The 18,245-nt window shown below is 34.1% G+C and overlaps 1 protein-coding gene and 1 long non-coding RNA gene across 4 annotated transcripts; both read left to right on the top strand.

Annotated features, from left to right (window-relative positions):
• The first annotated feature begins 469 nt into the window (after positions 1-469).
• Positions 470-6,403, top strand: LOC102669516 (uncharacterized). 3 transcript variants are annotated; one of them, XR_003266741.2, is made up of 13 exons: positions 470-922; positions 993-1,140; positions 1,346-1,557; positions 1,707-1,745; positions 2,045-2,281; positions 2,895-3,041; positions 3,139-3,242; positions 3,459-3,506; positions 3,632-3,677; positions 3,772-3,816; positions 5,420-5,555; positions 5,987-6,065; positions 6,251-6,403. It is a non-coding gene; the product is annotated as an uncharacterized lncRNA (long non-coding RNA). The 3 variants fall into 3 exon arrangements; XR_413838.4 differs by having other exon boundaries at positions 3,139-3,506; XR_003266742.2 differs by lacking the exon at positions 1,707-1,745 and having other exon boundaries at positions 3,139-3,506.
• Positions 6,404-7,815: 1,412 nt separating this feature from the next.
• On the top strand, positions 7,816-18,123 carry LOC100800444 (probable ubiquitin-like-specific protease 2B). The gene is given in 16 exon segments (XM_026128205.2): positions 7,816-8,016; positions 8,936-9,276; positions 9,361-9,451; positions 9,560-9,606; positions 10,005-10,202; positions 10,284-10,359; positions 10,561-10,669; positions 11,012-11,068; positions 11,696-11,827; positions 12,744-12,944; positions 13,031-13,117; positions 13,119-13,250; positions 14,599-14,692; positions 15,841-15,960; positions 16,450-16,839; positions 17,227-18,123. Coding segments are annotated over 16 exon segments (2,871 nt in total). The 5' UTR covers positions 7,816-7,922; the 3' UTR covers positions 17,929-18,123.
• The last annotated feature ends 122 nt before the right edge of the window (positions 18,124-18,245 follow it).

Here is an 18,245-nt window from a genome sequence, read left to right as displayed (position 1 = left end):
TCACAAGTCTCGGCTCTTGCATTTCTCAATCTCTCTCAGGCTCCTCTAACCTCTCGCAATCATCACCGATTCATCGTGATCGTGAGCCACCACTGTTAGCGAGACAACAACTCAGTCTGTGAGCCACTATTGTTGCATTGTACGCTATATTGCTATTAGTTGTTTCAAATTTCATTGTACTGCAGTACTGTTATGCTGATCAATTGATTATTGTGTAGTGTTCAACGAATCCACTACTACAAAAATAGTTTTTTACGACACCCATTCTATGACGATTGTATGGGAACTGACTTAGAAAGTAGTACGGTGACATTTTTGTAATTATTATAAGGATCAGAACATTTTATGACACACATTCTAAGACAGTTATTAAAAACCGCCTTAGAATGTTATATGTAATTAAATTTACGACGGGTTTTAGTAAAAACCATCGTAATTCAGGAAAAAAAAAGCAAAACGCGCAACAACGTCCTCCCACCTTCTCCTTTCACATTGAACCCTAGCTTGTTCTTGAACCTTCCTTAGCTGACCCTCTCACTCTCACATTCTCATACTCATTCGCTCACTCGCTCCAAGTCCTGCTCCCGCCCCACTCCCTCCCCCTGCTGCAGCTCCTGCGTCGTTCGCCCCCGCAGCACCGTCTTCGATCTCTTCACCTGCGACGACACCAGGAAAACAAAACATTATCACTCTACGTGTACAGGAACACATTTGCTGAAGACATTGGTCACTCAGAGACCAATGAAGAGATTTATGGTGTTTTTTCTTTGGTGTTCTGGACTCTCACATTCATCTCTCTGGCGTTGACTATCTTTCTTTAAGAGAGTAACGCAATGGAACAACCACCCACCAAAGCAGTGGAATCCTTATCTGTCTCCGACCTTGAGATCCCCCAATCATCCAATTCCAATCCAACTCATCTGTAAGTTTCTTTCACTCACTAACTCCGTTTTCTAGGGTTTCAATTTCATTGTTTTTTCTTTTATTCCCAGGTTGGCCCCTGATGAGAAGTTTCAAATTGTGAGGAGCGTCGGAAAAGAGTGCATTCAGGAAGACAAACTCTTTAACCTCCTCACCAAAAAACCCGAACCCATTTGATAAGATGGCTTCGAACCCTCCGGACAAATGCACATTGCTCAGGTCAATACATCTTTATTCTCAATTTTTTTTTTAATATTCATATTATGTACTTATATTTAGCAATTGATTACTTGAATTCCAAGGTGAATGGAAAGGAATCTTTTAAAGGTGGTGTGGATTACATTATAGTTACTTTCTTTTACTTATATATATATATATATATATATATATATATATATATATATATATATATATGTTATTATAGGGTGTTATGAAGATAATCAATGTGAACAAGCTAACATCTACTGGTTGCCGCGTCAAAATATGGATTGGCTTGTTTCCTAATTTCCAATTGGCCGATGAAGAGCTCTCGGAGTACAAAAAGCACAGTTATGGCATGGCACCGAAGAGAATTGAATGCAGTTTTCTCAGCAGTGTCTGCCCTTGAGCTTTCAATGTCCAAGGAGCTTCACAGATGTAAGTTCATCATCAAGACTTTCTATGTTTGGTCATGGCATGTTTTAGCATGCAAGTTAACAAGGAGTTTGATAATTGTGTGGATCATGAAATGATGATTGTCACTTCTAAGTAATATATTCATGGTGACTTTGTGAATTTTGATGTAGTCCATTGTGCACGATGTAGAGTTCCGTGGCATATAGAAGGTATTCCATCTACATAACTTTTACTTTGGTGATAAAATTAATTCATTTTAGCCATTTAGATTATAAGATAGCATATAAACTGTATTGATGTAAAATACATGTGAGTGCAACTGGCTTTTATTTTATGAGCCCTGTTTTTTGGGTGGGGGAGGAATTGTTTTATTAAAATGAGAGATATTTGATGAAAAACATTTGTTTTTAATACACAAGGAGACTAACAATTACAAGAATCATCAATTTCCTAGTTAGTAATTACAAGATTTGATTAGTTTATTTACATTATTATTGTCCAACTGTAGGTGGTAAACTTCTTTTGGAGCTAAATAGAGTATTGAGTTGTGGCCAGCCAAACTGACCAAAGTGCCTTATTGGTTGTCGAGTTCCCAAGTTGGAGTTTATGGAAAGCCAGCCCCTCAAGATTTCACTGCTGATTATGAACATTGGAAACGTGTAATGTCCAAGTCTTATCTAGACGGGATGGGAATTAAATGGTCAAATGTACGCAATGTCATTGATATGAGATCTATCTATGGAGGGTGAGCTAAAGTCACTGTTTTGATTTTCAATTGTTACTCTGAATTAGATTTTCACTTGCTAATATGTCCCACTTTGCTTGGCATCTTTCACCGTTTGTGGTTTCCAGATTTGCTATAGCTTCGAGAGATTTGAATGTTTGGGTCATGAATGTGGTTACAATAGACTCCCCAGATACTCTTCCCATTATTTATGAACGAAGTCTTTTTGGTATATATCATGATTGGTGTGAATCATTTAGCACCTATACTAGGACCTATGATCTCCTCCATGCTGATCATTTGTTTTCAAAGCTTAAGAAGAAGTGCTAATAAACTATATTTCATTTCTCATTCATCGCCAGCAAACTTTTGGTTATCTGATTAGTTTAAAACTGTTACTCTGGTTTTGCTAATGCTTGTTGGTCACACAGTGCAATTTGGTTGCTATAGTGGCTAAGGGTGATCAGATTCTTAGGCCTAAAAACCAAATCACTGTACATAATATTAATAGTTAAGTGGTTAGGATTTTAATTTATGTTTTTAAAAATAAAATTGTGAATGACGGAATAATAATAACAAATTGATTTGCTTGGCTCTATGTAATTATAAATGGATGTTGATTTTTGGGTTGCAGGATCTCATCTCAAGGGCGTATGCTGGTTATTGTAGCCTGCTGTACAATTAATTGTTGGGATTAGTCATGTATCTTGGGTTTCTTTGCCTTTTTTCATTGGTAGCAGTATAGGACTTGTGGATTGATTATGGACAAGCAATTATTTAGGTATCTTTCGATAAGCTCCCCCTTCCTCAATTGTTACAACAGAATTTAGAGTTTGAATATAATAAGTTCACTAACTCTGGTTTTTATGAACTTGTAGGTGGTGGAGAGCTCACGTGACATTTTGGTCACTTTTCCTATGTGAAAGAATTTGCTGTTTATATGTTACGAAAACAATGTCATTTAGTGCTGCTAAGGTTTATGGTAGCGTAAAAAATTCACTAATTTAATTTATGGGATATAATTAAACCAAATCATTTTATTTCACATAAATTTGATGATCCTTCATATATCAGTTTTATTAGATAACTACTATGGATTGTACAGTCAAACATGCCAATTTGGATTAAGTTTGTGCAATTTTTGTCTGGCATCTTTTGGTATTAAAATCAAGTTTACTGACAATTTTGCATCTAGCAGGAAGAATTAAAATCTGTTGAGGGCCTTCAACCCAAGATGCTGCAAAGAGTATGTTTGTACATGCCATTTAGATTGTGAAACTATGAAATGAAATAAGAGAAATTCCTTCAGATGTTTGAATAATAAATTGCTAGCCAAATGTTCTTTGCTGATTAAATGCCACAATATTGTAGGATTGCTGATTATGTGATGGCAAACGCAGATCCCCTTGTTACCTTCGTAAGAATTGTTTTCATCATTCATTAATCAGTATATGTTAGTTTAAAAAACATCATGATTCTTAATTTCTTATGCCTTTTTCTCTTTCAAGCAGAACCAAGAAGAACCGCCGGTCGTGTCGCTTCTGGAAGTGGCTCTGGTACCACTTGTTTATCCCGTTTTTGTTTCTGTTTTTATACCAACTGTATGTATATGTATGAAAACTTGCCTTCAATGCAAATAGATTAAACAAGTTTTATATAATAATAATGATATCGCACACAAATAACTAGTTGACTTTTTTTATTAAATAGTAATTACTAGTATCACACAAATTTTCTATCTGATGTAATACTATGTAGTCTATTTTTGCATACACATGCAGTTATTTGTTCAAAGGTATGACAAGAGATTAAGCATCAATCTCAAGCAAAAAAATTCTTTTCCACTCATACCTCTTTTTCATTTGAGTATTTACTTGAAAAAAGAAAACGACTAATGACTAATGAGAGGGACCCTTTCTGTGAACACTATGGTTTAGCTTTAAGGAACAACACTCTTAACATACAGTTATTTATCAAAAATTTAATTTTACTGCAGTTATGACATGACAGTAGAGCACTAGAGCTTCTTTAATTAGCTCCAGTACTTCTTAAGTTGTTTATCCATGAACAGATATTTATGTTACTGCTTTTTTTATTTCCTTGGAGGGGAATTAAATGTCTTTTCAGTTTGCTTTATTTTTTATTTTGCTGATCTTTTTAATCTTATGAGACATGCATATAATCAAAGTTGTTGCAGCATTTAATTCCCTTGTCCTAAGTGATCCCACATATACTATTTATATTTAATTATATAACTACTAGTACCAAATGTGTGTGTAGTTGTGCTTCATAACTGTGCCTTTATAGTACCAAATAATAATTCATATACTTTCTTAAGTTTTTTTAGAGTGATAAATATTTTGAAACAAATAAAAATAATACAAAATGAGAGATTTTTTTATATAATTTTTTACAACAAGAGAAAGATGTTTTAAACATGTCCTAAAATACATAGTAAAGTAAAAACCATTTTGATTGAAGGAGCGGTTCAGTAAGTTATTTTATTTATTGAGGATTCCATATATAGTAAGATACAATTTTTTTGTACTGTTTATAGATTCATGCATGCTCCTAGTTTTTTATTTTCAATTTTAATGGTGGTAGTAATCATTATTTGGTACTTCAAGTGAAATACAAGATTTATCTCACCTTGGCTATAGTGAAATACTGGATTCATCCCACTTTGGCTATACTGTTATTTTTCTTTTCTCATTTTTTGGCCGTAGTGACTTTATGTGTGGTTTATATGTCGTTTCAACATAAAATTAACATAAATATAGTACATTTTTGTAATCTCATTTTTTTCTCAAACTTTTATATATAGTATCGTGCAACATGCAACCTTTTTAGGTTCTTGGGCAACAATTCATTTCTTAATGTGTGATTTTAATTAAATAGATTCCTGCCAATATCTTTTTAGATTCTTGGACTCTGAACCTAGATTTCATGTTTAACTTCAAACCTCCCTCCCAATTAGTATATAGTGTGTGTGTGTGTTCTCCTTTTTGAAAATAACCATATGATGATTAGTTACGGAGAGTAGGGGGACATCACACCGACTGTCAATAAATATATATTTATTTTTTACTAGCTTTTGTGGTAATTGCTTATCATCTACTATTCTCGGCTAACTTTTTTTTTGGTTTTTTGGTCTTTAAGATGAGGCATGTTGAAGATGATTCAACAATAATGTGGGCAATAGAACCTGATTCTAGTGCAATAGCAAAGCATGCAAAGTTTTGCGGAGATGAAGTTGAAATGGTTGTCCCCATTTGAAAGGACCAACTTAGTAGAGGTACAGTATTTACCCGTGGAATAGTTCGTTCCTTCCCTTCTGTCAAAGTCTCTTTGCTAATAGCAGTGTTTGGCTTTTATCTAATCATAGCTAACAAAGCCATTTTCTTCCTTTTGTAATTAAATATGTGCTTTTAAGTACTAAGAAACTATAATCTGATCTGATTACATAAGTATTCTATATTCATTCATATGGCCATGTAAAAAACATGATTATACTCCTCGGTCACATAGACTCTGATGTCATGCAAATTACCAATTTCTTAAAACCTCAAGCTATTAGGTAAAAGCTCATAAACCAAAATAACTAGAAAATAAAATAATGCAATAGACCAAATAATATGAGGTTGTAATCAAGAAACATATACATGACTGATGCATATAGCTATAGCTTTACAATTTATTTTTTCCAATTTTGCTATAATTTTTCAGATACTCTGACAAGAAGGCCTATGGACAGTCCAAGTTAGCCAACATATTACACACCAACGAGCTTTTTTGTCGCTTAAAAGTATGGTACAAATTTTCTGGTCCTTGAGTTTTGGATCCTGAATTAGGAATGATTTAAATCTAAAGAAAGGATTTTATCAATATATGTAGATATTCTTGTCATGCATTGATCCCACAATGGCTAGTTACATGTTTTCAAATAAAAAATGTTTGTGTTTTGTTAAATATTTGTATGTTTAAATGCAGTTCCTAGGAACTTCAGATTGCTGGAGGAGCTTCAACGTGGTGAAAAAGGAATTGGAGATGACACAGGTAGCTATGGAATGGATGATGGTGATGACATTTACATGCACTCTTGGACTGGCACCATTATTGGCCCCCATAATGTAAATATTCATGCCTCTCTATTTTTTGTTACTATTGGATTGACTTAGCATATTTATATGGTAAATAAGTCTGTGTCTTTCTGGTATGAAAATTTGTCTATGTCCATTGGTAATGGACATGTGAATGTGTGCTTTTGTGTATGGTTTGGTTCAGGTGTAATTGCATCTTAGAATTTTGAAAAATTTAATTATATTTGCATTGTTTTTGCCATTCATGAACAAAAAGGAAAAAAAATAAAAATAAAAATTAATAATTCTACATCGGTTATTAGGACAACCGATGTAGGATTGGTGGATATTCTACATCGATTATTAGGAAAATCAATGTAGGATATTTACCATGGGGTGACATTCTACGACGTTTCACGGCCACAAACGATGTAGAATTACGGACATTCTACATCGGTTATTAGGACAACCGATGTAGAAATCTGACATTTTAAGACAGGTTTAGAGACCAACCCGTCTTAAAATGGACACATTCTACATCGGTTCGACGCCACAACCGATGTAAAATGATTAGAATTCTAAGACGAGTGTGGCTCGAGACCCGTCTTTGAACCGAGTCATTCTAAGATGGTCGTTCAACTGATGTAGAAAGACATGAGTGTTTCAACGACGCCGACTATAATGATGCGTGATTACCGATGTAAAAAGGTGTTTTTAACTGATGTAGAAAGGTAATTTTGTAGTAGTGATCCTATGCTTTATTTTTGCCTTTTTGGTTGATAATATTAGATCATTGAATTTGCTAATTAATTTTTTTTAATCTTAATATTGAGAATTTGTGAACAACTAAATAAAGAAAAAGAGAAGCAGTGAGATATAATATTCATGAATGTTATAATGATATCAATGATAATTTCTTGTTGTTGGTAGTTGAATTATATTTATTAAAGCATGTCAGAAGTTTATATATTTGTATTAAGATTTTTTACTATGACATCATATCATTTATTTGTAAATATGAAAGCAACTCCGAAAATATGAATAAGTTAGTAATTATAGAGTCTTTAGTTATATTATAAAATGTTCAACAATGAAAATTTTATAGCAATAAAAACTGCAAAAATCTAACCAAATTAAATTATAAAAGATTAATTTAGTTCGGATTTTATTTTAAATTAAAACTTAATCAAATTGTATGTTTTTTTTAAAGTTTGATTGGAATGATATTTTAATAAAAAAAATCCAACCAAATCAGGTCACAAACACCTCTAATTTTTACGCACTCAAATAAAAAAATATTTTTCATGTTTTTGAAACTCTTTTCCACTTTTATAGAGTAAATTGAGTATTTTTCTTATAAAAATTCACGTGGTAATTCCATACTCAAGAGTCGAAAGAAAAAATACATCAACCTTTCAACCGAGTTTGGGACAGGTGGCAACTTATAATTGGCGGATTTTAATAGTATTTAGGGCACTATTTCAACGCACCCCCAATTCCCAAGAGTGGCATAGCTTGCATCAATTTGGCGCTCTCAACTCGCTGCTGCTCCCCCCAAAAACCCTTGCTGTTGCTGGGGAACCATGAGCAAGTCTCCGCGCAGAGATCTGCAAGTCTTCGATTTCAACGAAGAGGATGAGGTCGCCTCCGATAAACACCACAATTTCCTCGCTCGCGGTAAGACGATTTCCCTAATTTCCCAATTCGAGAAACAAACGTGATCTTCATTTGGAATTGTTCATATATAGTACTCGTTTTGCCTTTTAGATGGTAATTTAATTTGTAGGTGTCGCCATTGCGTTATATTTAATGTTTGATGATTAATAGTTTCGATTTTAAAGTATAGCGAATGCTTCTTAGAGAGACAACTTGAAGGAACTGAAGGAGAGGAATGGAACCTAGAGAATTCTTCCTGATTGTTATTGTTTTCGTTTTCTGAGGACTTAAAGAGTTTGTAAGTAATTTAAAAAATGTAATGTCATGATGGCTGGTTATCTTTATTGAGATAAGTTGGGCTGTCCTTAACACAAGACGTTGTCGAGCATAGGCAGTGGTCTCGTTTTGATTCTGGATGGGCCCTAGTGCACGCCATGGTTGTTGAATTCGTGGAAGGGTAGTAAACTTCAATATGCTTAAATAGATAGATAACGAAGAATGGCATGCGTATATATAATTATCATGAAATGAAAAAGGATTAAAGACAAGCAAATACTAATCAGGGCACTGGTTAAGGTATTATAAGTGCATAGTTTTTATGAAAAGTGTTATTAATATACTCTTGCCACAATTTCCAATGCATCTCCAGTGTGATTTTCAATATGTTTTTTTTATAGTTTTTTAATCATTACCCTTGGAGCATGGATAGCAAGACTCTTAAAAGATAATAAAATAGTAGTAATAAATTATGGATTATGAACGGCAAGATTGAGAGTCCTACTCTTTATTGTTGAAAATATGCCATTCAGTCTTTATTTTAGTAATTTTGCTTTCTTGAAATAGTTTCCCTCTCATGTTCCCCACTTCTTTCTATTTTTCCTTTTATTTTATATAAGCATTTCAATTAAATTGATTGTACATATATTGTGATGTATTGCAGATTCCGAGGTCAATAAGGTTGGCATCAAGAGTGTTGCCAGTATTCATTGTGTTGATGTAGCTGGTGCTATGTTTAATTTGGAAAAGGATTGTTCTGACCCCTCTCCTGACACAGTGGAAGATATATATGATAGTAAAGAGAATAGTTCTGTGTTGGAAGCTGACAAAGAATCAAATTTGATTAGTCATGAAAGCCGTCATCATTTTAAAATAGATATTCATAACCATAACAAACTAGAGAAAATGGATACAAGTGGCGAAGTATCTTCACCTGAAACAAGCCAGGTTGACCCTTCAGGGTCCTCATTTTTTTGCACAGCCCCTTCAGGGTCTTCATACAGTGTACTGTAACGTCAATTTGTCAGATTACAGTCTAAGTAATTGATTTAATTGTGAGATTTATGTCTATGTTCAATTTTTTTACAGAATGAATCAATTGATGTCAATTCAGAGGCTGATGATAGCATGGATGAGAGTGCTCCAACAAGTCCTGCTTCGGATTTTCCAGAGAATGGTGGTGTGTTTTTTGTAATCCTGGATTCCTTATACTTGGTAACTCTACCACGTTCAATTTGGAAATATTATATTGCAGTTTACTTACTAAACTTAGTATTCATTATTTCAGTGTCATTAAATGGTTGTGGACTGAATGGCACAGACAATTCTGACATGGTAATTTTTTTAAGCACATGACCTTTTTGTGCTAAAGAAATTGACATCTCATGCAGTATTTTTGTCATCTTTTGTGGGTTTTTTAGATTTGGTATTGCTTTAGTTGTTTTTCTACTGTTGTCTTTTATTGCTTTTTACTTTTTCATTACTGCTGCATATTAATTTTTTGGATTATTTTGTCTTTCCCCTTACTGCTTCATCAAGTTTACCTACCTTTTATCTGAGAATATAAGCTGATGTACTAACTGTTTAAGCTACAAACTTTGTATTTTCTTATCTCTATATCTAGTACATCAATATAGAATGCTTTCTACGGCATTTGATTCACTATTTTTGTGGCATATTATGGGTCATTTTATTTTTGTATTCACTATTATTTTCTTTCATGTAATCTTCAGGATGACACAAATACAGAAGTTGTTCTTCATCCTGATTATGTCATATACCAGGATAATTATTATCTGGGGCCAAAGTTAACCTTTTCACCTTGTTTTGTCAAGATCAATGTTTCAACTACATGTATAAAGCAAGAAGCTTTTGATCTTGAATGGACAGTTGATGATCTCATTGACATTAATTGTCAGTTGTTTCAAAGTGTGAGTTTTATAATTCTATTGCTTGCAATATGTGTGTGTGTGTGTAAATTCTATAATTCTCCTTATATGCCCTTTCTTCAGAGTGGAACTGTCGTGATAAAGCTTCGAGTAATATCAAGTAATGCAAGCCAATCAAAACATGTAAGCGATGCTTCAGGTGAGTGCTATTATTATAGTTGATCAAAGGGAATGGTTTTCTTCTTCGTTATATCTTGGCTTACATGACGTAACTTGTCATTTTTATTCAAACTAGCTAAATTTATTTGGGTAATTTCTGATAGTAGGAGTTTGTAGTTTGTTTTTGCAGATAGTAACTTATCTCTGTTACTGATTAAGTGTATGTCTATACATATGCTAGGCATTGAGGAATTGGAAATTGCGGTTGCTGATTACAATTGGTCTCTTAGACATAGACAAATCACATCTCTTAATCTGAAATACTTGGCTTCTTGGAACATGGCTCTTCGGTAAGTCATTAAGATGTATTTTCTATTACATTTTTCCTTGGTCAGTTGGTTATCAATTTTCTATAAAATTCTACACAGATTGTAGGTTTTCACCTGTTGGATACTGGTTTCTATCGATTATAATTGATTGATGGATAGGCTGCAAGTCACAAGTCTTGACTGGACTCTGTTAATTGTAATATTTGTGTTTTGTTTATAAACTTGTGATGTGTGATTTCATTGTATGGAAAAGTTTATTCTTGGTTCAAAATTGATTTGAGGTGCATATGTTTTTTGCTCTGAATGCCAGTTTATGTCATTTTATTGAATGTATTATTTTTATGACTAATTTTTCTCTTGTAGTGCGGATGTAGAAGGCAATAAAACTGATTCACGTGGGTCAAGATGCTACTTCCCCAAGTAAGAATTGTTTGTTAATTTCCTTTTCCATTTTGGAAAGCATATCTACATGTATGGATGCCGTAGCCCATAGCTTTTATTTTGAAAACGTGTTCAGGTTTAGTGCTTTATGGTGTCCTATTTCCTTTGCCATTGCATATATGCTGTCTATTAATCTTCTTTTCACCGTATTCCATAGTTTATTCTATGGTTTAATGTGTGCTTCTGAGATGTTTGGCTTGGGATGTTGAAGCTGAGTGCAATCCTTTTCACTCATTCTTCCAATTAAAAATGTTGTAGATATCATTTATTGGAAATGTGAGGTTTGAGTCCATGGTTACATCTGTATGATTTTCATGTTTTCCATATACCTTTAAGTAGAAACGTGCACAACTTCTGTTATGTTGAGGAAAACGTGTTCACATCAATCTTCTGATTTCTATATACTTTTTTAATGTGTCTATTTGAGTGAATGTAAAAGATCATGATATCTTGTAAATAACCATTAGAGCCTATTGCTTTCTACTATCATTTTTCATTTTCTCGTCTTGCTTTGTGTGTGTGTGTGTGTGTGTGTTTTGGGGGGCGGGAGGGAGGATGTAGCTCATAATACCATGTTTAATTCTAAGAATTTATGATCTGAAACAGTTTTGAGGAGCCTTTCGATGATGTTATCTATCCGAAAGGGGATCCAGATGCTGTTTCCCTAAGCAAGAGAGATGTAGATCTCTTGCAACCAGACACATTCATTAATGACACAATTATTGATTTTTACATCCAGTGAGTTTCTCTCTCTCTCTCTATACACACACACACACTCATATGTATGCATGTGTGTATGCATAATTATCATTCTTTTGTCCCATATTTTTGTTAAAAACTTTATTCATCATATGCAAGACTACAATAACATTTTTAGCTTGTTCTGTCCTTCTTGGTTGCATTTTCTTTCTTATAGATTGCATCTTTGTGAACCATGGAATGGAGTGTCCTTTATCTTTTCTCCCTTTAAAAACTAAGTTCTCTTTCATATGATTTTTGTAACATACAATTTACAATTGAAAATAGATGATGATATATGTAGGCACTTATGGGCAGAGGAATATCAACATATATTGCGTTTATATAAAGAGAATACTAAAAGGATTGATGATTGTAGGATATTGTGAAAAGGCAGGAAATATTAAATAATGAAAAATTGATGGATACTGAAATTATAATATAAGGCAACGAGAAACTCTCCTTTTTGGGTATAAGTTGATTATTAAGTTCTGGACACAGAAATGGAACAGAATGAACAGAAGAGAAATAAAATGCAGCAAGAAAAAGAACAATCAGAGCTGAATTAGTGGATCCTGCCCTCCCTGGCTAAAGCCATTAAACCCTTTCAAAAATTCTCTTCTCCTCTGCCAATCTCTTCTCCTTCCACTATATTCATGTTTTCCTTACCCTCACACAACATTGCAGAATTTCCTCCCCAATTTGCTAATGCCACATGTAAAATCTGTTACCTCTCCATCCTTAATTTTCTCTTTACTCATGGCAGCATTTCTCACCCTGCTTTATGTACCATCCATTTCCCTTTTTTTTTTTCTCTTCTGGTATACGTATTTTAAAGGCCCATTATAATTATATGGTTGTTGATCTATATTGTGATTGAAGATGGTTTGACATTTTGGAAATCTCATTTTGGCAGGTATCTCAAGAATCAAATACCGGACATGGAAAAGCATAGATTTCATTTTTTTAATAGTTTCTTCTTTAGAAAGTTGGCTGATATGGACAAAAATCCGTCTAGTGCTTCTGATGGAAAAGCAGCATTTCTACGCGTTCGTAAATGGACAAGAAAAGTAAATTTATTTGCAAAGGATTATATCTTTATTCCTGTGAACTTCAAGTAAGATTCTTTGGAAGTTTTGGTTCTCCATCTGTCTCTAACTGTATTCAAGTGCTGATCAGCCTTATCTTTTCATGTGATGGTAGTCTTCACTGGAGTTTAATAGTCATATGCCATCCTGGTGAAGTGGTTAATTTTAATGGTGAGGTCTCGGCTTATGATCATTCTTGTGAAACTATTTTCTGAGATTTATGTTATTATATGTATTCCAGATAAGGAGCCGGACAATTCACTTAAGGTACCCTGTATATTGCATATGGATTCCATAAAAGGAAGTCATAGTGGTCTGAAAAACCTAGTGCAAAGGTAGATTAGAACTTCTTACTTTCTTTTATTCCCCTCTCAACCCCTCCCCTGCCCCAAAAACGTGTATGCTGGTTATTATGTGCTATAAATTAAAACTGAATTTGATGTTATATTATATATGCAAGTACAAGTTATATTTGGGTTCATGTTTGAGACCATTGCAGACCATCTGCCCCTGCAGCTGAATTTTGAAATATTGATTTTGTAGTAACTTCGTTAAATTGTGATTTTATCAAGCAATTGATAATGAAGTTCCTAGTGGTTAATGTGCTTCCTTTAATTATGTAATAACTAATTAGTTGTGAAGTCTTGCATGACGGTCAATCTAACCAAATTTTGTAAACATATCTATCAGTCCTAGAACCATTCAAGGGAACGTTTCTGGCCTTAGAACAGAACTGTATATCCTTAGCTAGTATTTTGTGTATAATAATTTACTTAAATGTAGTCAACTTTGTACTCAACTTTTTGCACAACGTTAGACTTAGACATATATAAATCTGAAAAATAGAGCTCAGACCATTGATCCTGCATTTGATTAAACTCTAAGTGAGTCTTCTAGATGAAGTTTCTTCTTAGTTATTGGAACTCTTAGAATTTGGGCTTATGGCCTAACTCAACCTCACAAAACTGATTTTTAAGGTAGGGATTGCCCAAGCATTATGAGCACCACTTAGGACTTATTTTTAATTGATGTGTGATCTCAACCTGCTAAGAGTTCACTTCCTGGTGGCTCCACACTTCACTTGGCCTTTCTGGTCAGCCCCTTTGTAGATAGTCTTTTCTGAGACACTGACCCAGGGGTGACCATACCACAACTAAGGCAACTTTCCAACCAAAACACAATGTTAAATTTTCTAATTTGACTTTTATGTAGTCCTTTAGTTTCACCTTTAAATTAATATATATATATATATATTTTTTTTTATCAGCAAACTTAATAATATATATTAATTGAGTACCAGAGGTACTAACAGTACAAGTATCAGTCCAGAATTGAGCTTAACATAGTTTGGCCAATCTGGAAAAACATTTAAATAATACAGAAACATGCACTGCTAATACAAAAACATTTAATATTGAACCCTGAAAAATGCAAATATCATTATTGTTTTATCTTTTGATTATGAATGATGGTGTAAACAAACAAGAAAACCAAAATTATGTGCTTATGGATTCTGCTTATTCGTATTGGCATTTTTTGTTCCTTACTTTAATTTCAACATAATATCAATTATACATGCTTATTTCTGTTACTACTATGCAGATTCCTTATATTTGTATTCTGATTTTAAAAAGTGAACTCAAGAGAGTTGTATTTTGGTCTTTTCTCATCTGATATTGACAGTTACTTGTGGGAAGAGTGGAAAGAGAGACATAAGGATACTTTGGAAGAAGACCTTTCATCAAGATTCTTAAATATGCGTTTTCTTCCACTTGCGGTATTGCCTGCTAATATTTTGATGACTTTCACAAGGACAATCATTCTTCCTTTAAAGATCCATTTGTGTTTTTAATGAAACAAATTGCTGTTATATTTGCTGAGGAGTAGATACTATATTGTTTTGGAAGTTACTATAAAAGGTTTGCTGTTTTTTGATAAAAAAAATCTCTTACTGGTTGATGAACCTGAAAATCTTTTCCTTCTCTGTCAAAGTGAGGCACCTAATCATTCATATAGAAAATACAGGTATTTGTTTCAATGCATTATATGTTAGAAGTTGTTTTGAGTAACCCCAAAATTAATTTGAGATTGTAAGGGAGGGAGATTTTAGTTCTTGAGATTTTAAAAACTTTGTTAACCCCTGATTTTGCAAAAAAATAATTCATTTTAATCCTTTTGTACTTCTTTTCCATTGTCGTTTTGCACCAAAAAGGGCTAAAAATGAATGATTTGCAAAGTCAAGCATTAACAGGATTTTTAAAATCTCGGACTAAAATGCCTTACTCATTCAATCTTGAAGACTAGTTTGGGGGTTTACTTTGAGTTTTTCTGCAAACCATTTGTGTTACATACACTTGAAGTGGAAAATCCCATCATTTGATAATCTTAATTTTCCTCTATTTTTTTGTTCGCCATATAGAAAAATTTGAGAGAAATGGAATATGGCATACCTTTTGCATTTGTATCTTTCCTCAATTTCCCATGGCTCATTATTAGTTGAGTTATTCAAGGAACACTGATCACTTTTTGGTTTTATGCTCTTAACTTTTTTTTTATTTTTATTTTTTTTTTTATAATATTGAGGGCGAGCCCTGGTGCAGCGGTAAAGTTGTGCCTTGGTGACCTGTTGGTCATGGGTTCGAATCCGGAAACAGCCTCTTTGCATATGCAAGGGTAAGGCTGCGTACAACATCCCTCCCCCATACCTTCGCATAGCGAAGAGCCTCTGGGCAATGGGGTACGAAGTTTTTTTATTTTTTATAATATTATGATTGAATGTTCTTACTCGTTGACAATTGGCACAGCAAGAAAATTCATATGATTCTAGCCTATTTCTGCTGAATATACTGATCACTTTTTGGTTTCCTGTTTGAGTTTTTCTTTCTTTTTAATGTTTTGTGATTGAATGCTCTCACTCCATGACAGTTGCCGCAGCAAGAGAACTCATATGATTGTGGCCTATTTCTGCTTCACTACCTAGAGCTGTTCCTTGTTGAAGCACCTCTTAATTTCAATCCTTTCAAACTAACCAAGTTTTCCAACTTTGTAAGTGATCTACTCATTCTTAGTTCTGGTTTATTTCAAACTTTTTATGAGAGCACAAACAAGAAATCATTGGAAAGAGTATTTCCATTCTAAAATCAATCATCCATTCAATTGGTTACCAGTGTACAAAGAGCAGAGCTAATCTTTATCTGCTGGTTGACTTTATTAATCACTTGAGTGGTTCAATATTTTTTTAAGTTGAAAATAATTTACCCATAGTTCTTTTGTTGCAACGTCCTCAATTTTGTTTATCTCTTCATCTGAGGAGTTCTAGCTGAACAGCATTTTAGCATTCTCTTCAACACACTGTAATTGGGTTAAGTACATGCCCTACTAAATAACCTGGGTCCCACATAAAATTCACTCAGTGATAGTATATTGAAGAATGTGTTAAAAGGAGTGTGTTGTTAACATTTCTCTTAGTTGTTAGTCATGCCTATTTTAGTATTATATATCCCAATTTGACCTAATATAACTAGTAATTTCCAGCTCAATGTGGACTGGTTTCTGCCTGCTGAAGCTTTTCTCAAGCGAACACTGATCCAGAAGTTAATCTTTGAACTTGTGGAAAATCATGGTTCACATGAAATCTCTTCCTCTGACTGTAGTGGTGATGATGAGTGCTTAGAAAATAATGATAACAGAACTGGGATTGATCACCCTGAAGTCAATAAGGAGCCAACAACTTCTCATGCTGGGCAGGGAATAGAAATCACTCTATTGTCTGGTTCATCGTCTTTGGATCCTCAATCCTTTAACAATTCAGGATTGGTTCTTAAAGAGCTTTTTGATCCAGGAGCTACTGCAGGAGCAATGTTGGGACAGTGCCAATCCTTTGACCAGCGGTCATCTGATTATCGTTCAATATTTTCGATGGAGGTATCTACTCATAATCTGTCTCTGCATTTTTTTCCTTGAATTTGTTTGAAGCACTCCCTAGGTCATGTGTAGTCTCTCCTCCCAGCAACATTTTTATCTCATGGACATAGCCAGTTTCCTCATCCCAAATACAAATTTTGAACCCTTATGCTACAAAAGGCTTCTATGGTTGTCAAATAATTTATGCTGCCTGCATTACATTTTATACGTTGTAATAAACTTAGGACCTATCCAGCATAGTTTCTAAATGTAGCCGTTGAATGATGTGTAAATTTCTTCTAAACTTAGAACCTATCACATTTATATTAGGTTCTATCACTCCTTTTTTACATTGATGTTGTAAAACTAACTCCTCTGCTCCCCTCGTTTTCTATTGTATTTTAATAGGAAGACACGGATCTTGGGGACCAGTTTATGTACTTGGCTACAGATCCCAACTACCAGCAAGTGGCTGGAATTACACCTCAAACATGTTCATTGCCATATCTTCCTAGGGATTGTGGAGATGAGAAATGTCATAGACCACAAATCTCTCTGCTAGTGGATCGTGATGTGGTGCAGCCATCTTTAGATGCATCAAATAGTGTCTTGGATGATTCAGAAGATATAACAGTCTGCAAAAATTGCCTTGTTGTGAATGAGCCTGGGTCATCTAATGAACCTGAACAAGGTGAGAAAACTTGTTCAGCCATGGAAAAAGCTGAGCATGTTATAGATATTTCCAACTCGGTGGTGGGAAATTCTCTAGACTCGATTACGAAGTGTGATGATAACAAGAATGGAGATCTCCACTCTTCTGGTCAAGAAACTACGACAATTTCAGTGCAGCAGTTTCCTGATGCATTGGATGATGAGGAAGCTCCAACAATACCATTACAACAAGTTTCTGATGCAGTAGATGACGAGGAAGCTCCCACAACACCATTGAAACAAGTTTCTGATGCAGTAGATGATGAGGCTGGATGTGATGATGGTCAGATGATTGATGGCATGGAGCCTGATAATTGTGAGGAACAAGCTGCAAAGAGGAGGCGGCTTATGCCTCTAAGGTGCAGAAGTGGCGGCATTGGGACAGAATCCGATTTGTAGATAACTTGATATAGATAAATATGGCATCTTCTTTTACCTTTGGTTTTGAATTATTTCTAGGTTTTACTTTACCATTATGTGAATAGTGTCGTTGCTTGGTAGTAGTTAATTCTGCGACCAAAACTGAGAAATATCTGCGGACTTTAGGTACAATTCAACCGGGCAATGATATGATTTTTTTTTCCTTGATGAAAACCTTTGAAATTCGTTCTCCCTCTGTTTCTTATATTCTAAGATCCAGATTATGAATTTTACGATTGTTGCTTTTGATTTTGTTTGTGATACTAGGGTTATCTCTTGTAAATGGTGAAGTGGAA

The sequence above is a fragment of the Glycine max genome, chromosome 4 (assembly GCF_000004515.6).
Source record: "Glycine max cultivar Williams 82 chromosome 4, Glycine_max_v4.0, whole genome shotgun sequence".
NCBI lineage: Eukaryota > Viridiplantae > Streptophyta > Magnoliopsida > Fabales > Fabaceae > Glycine > Glycine max.
The sequence above is the reverse complement of the archived record's forward strand: the minus strand, read 5'-3'. Positions and strand labels throughout refer to the sequence as shown.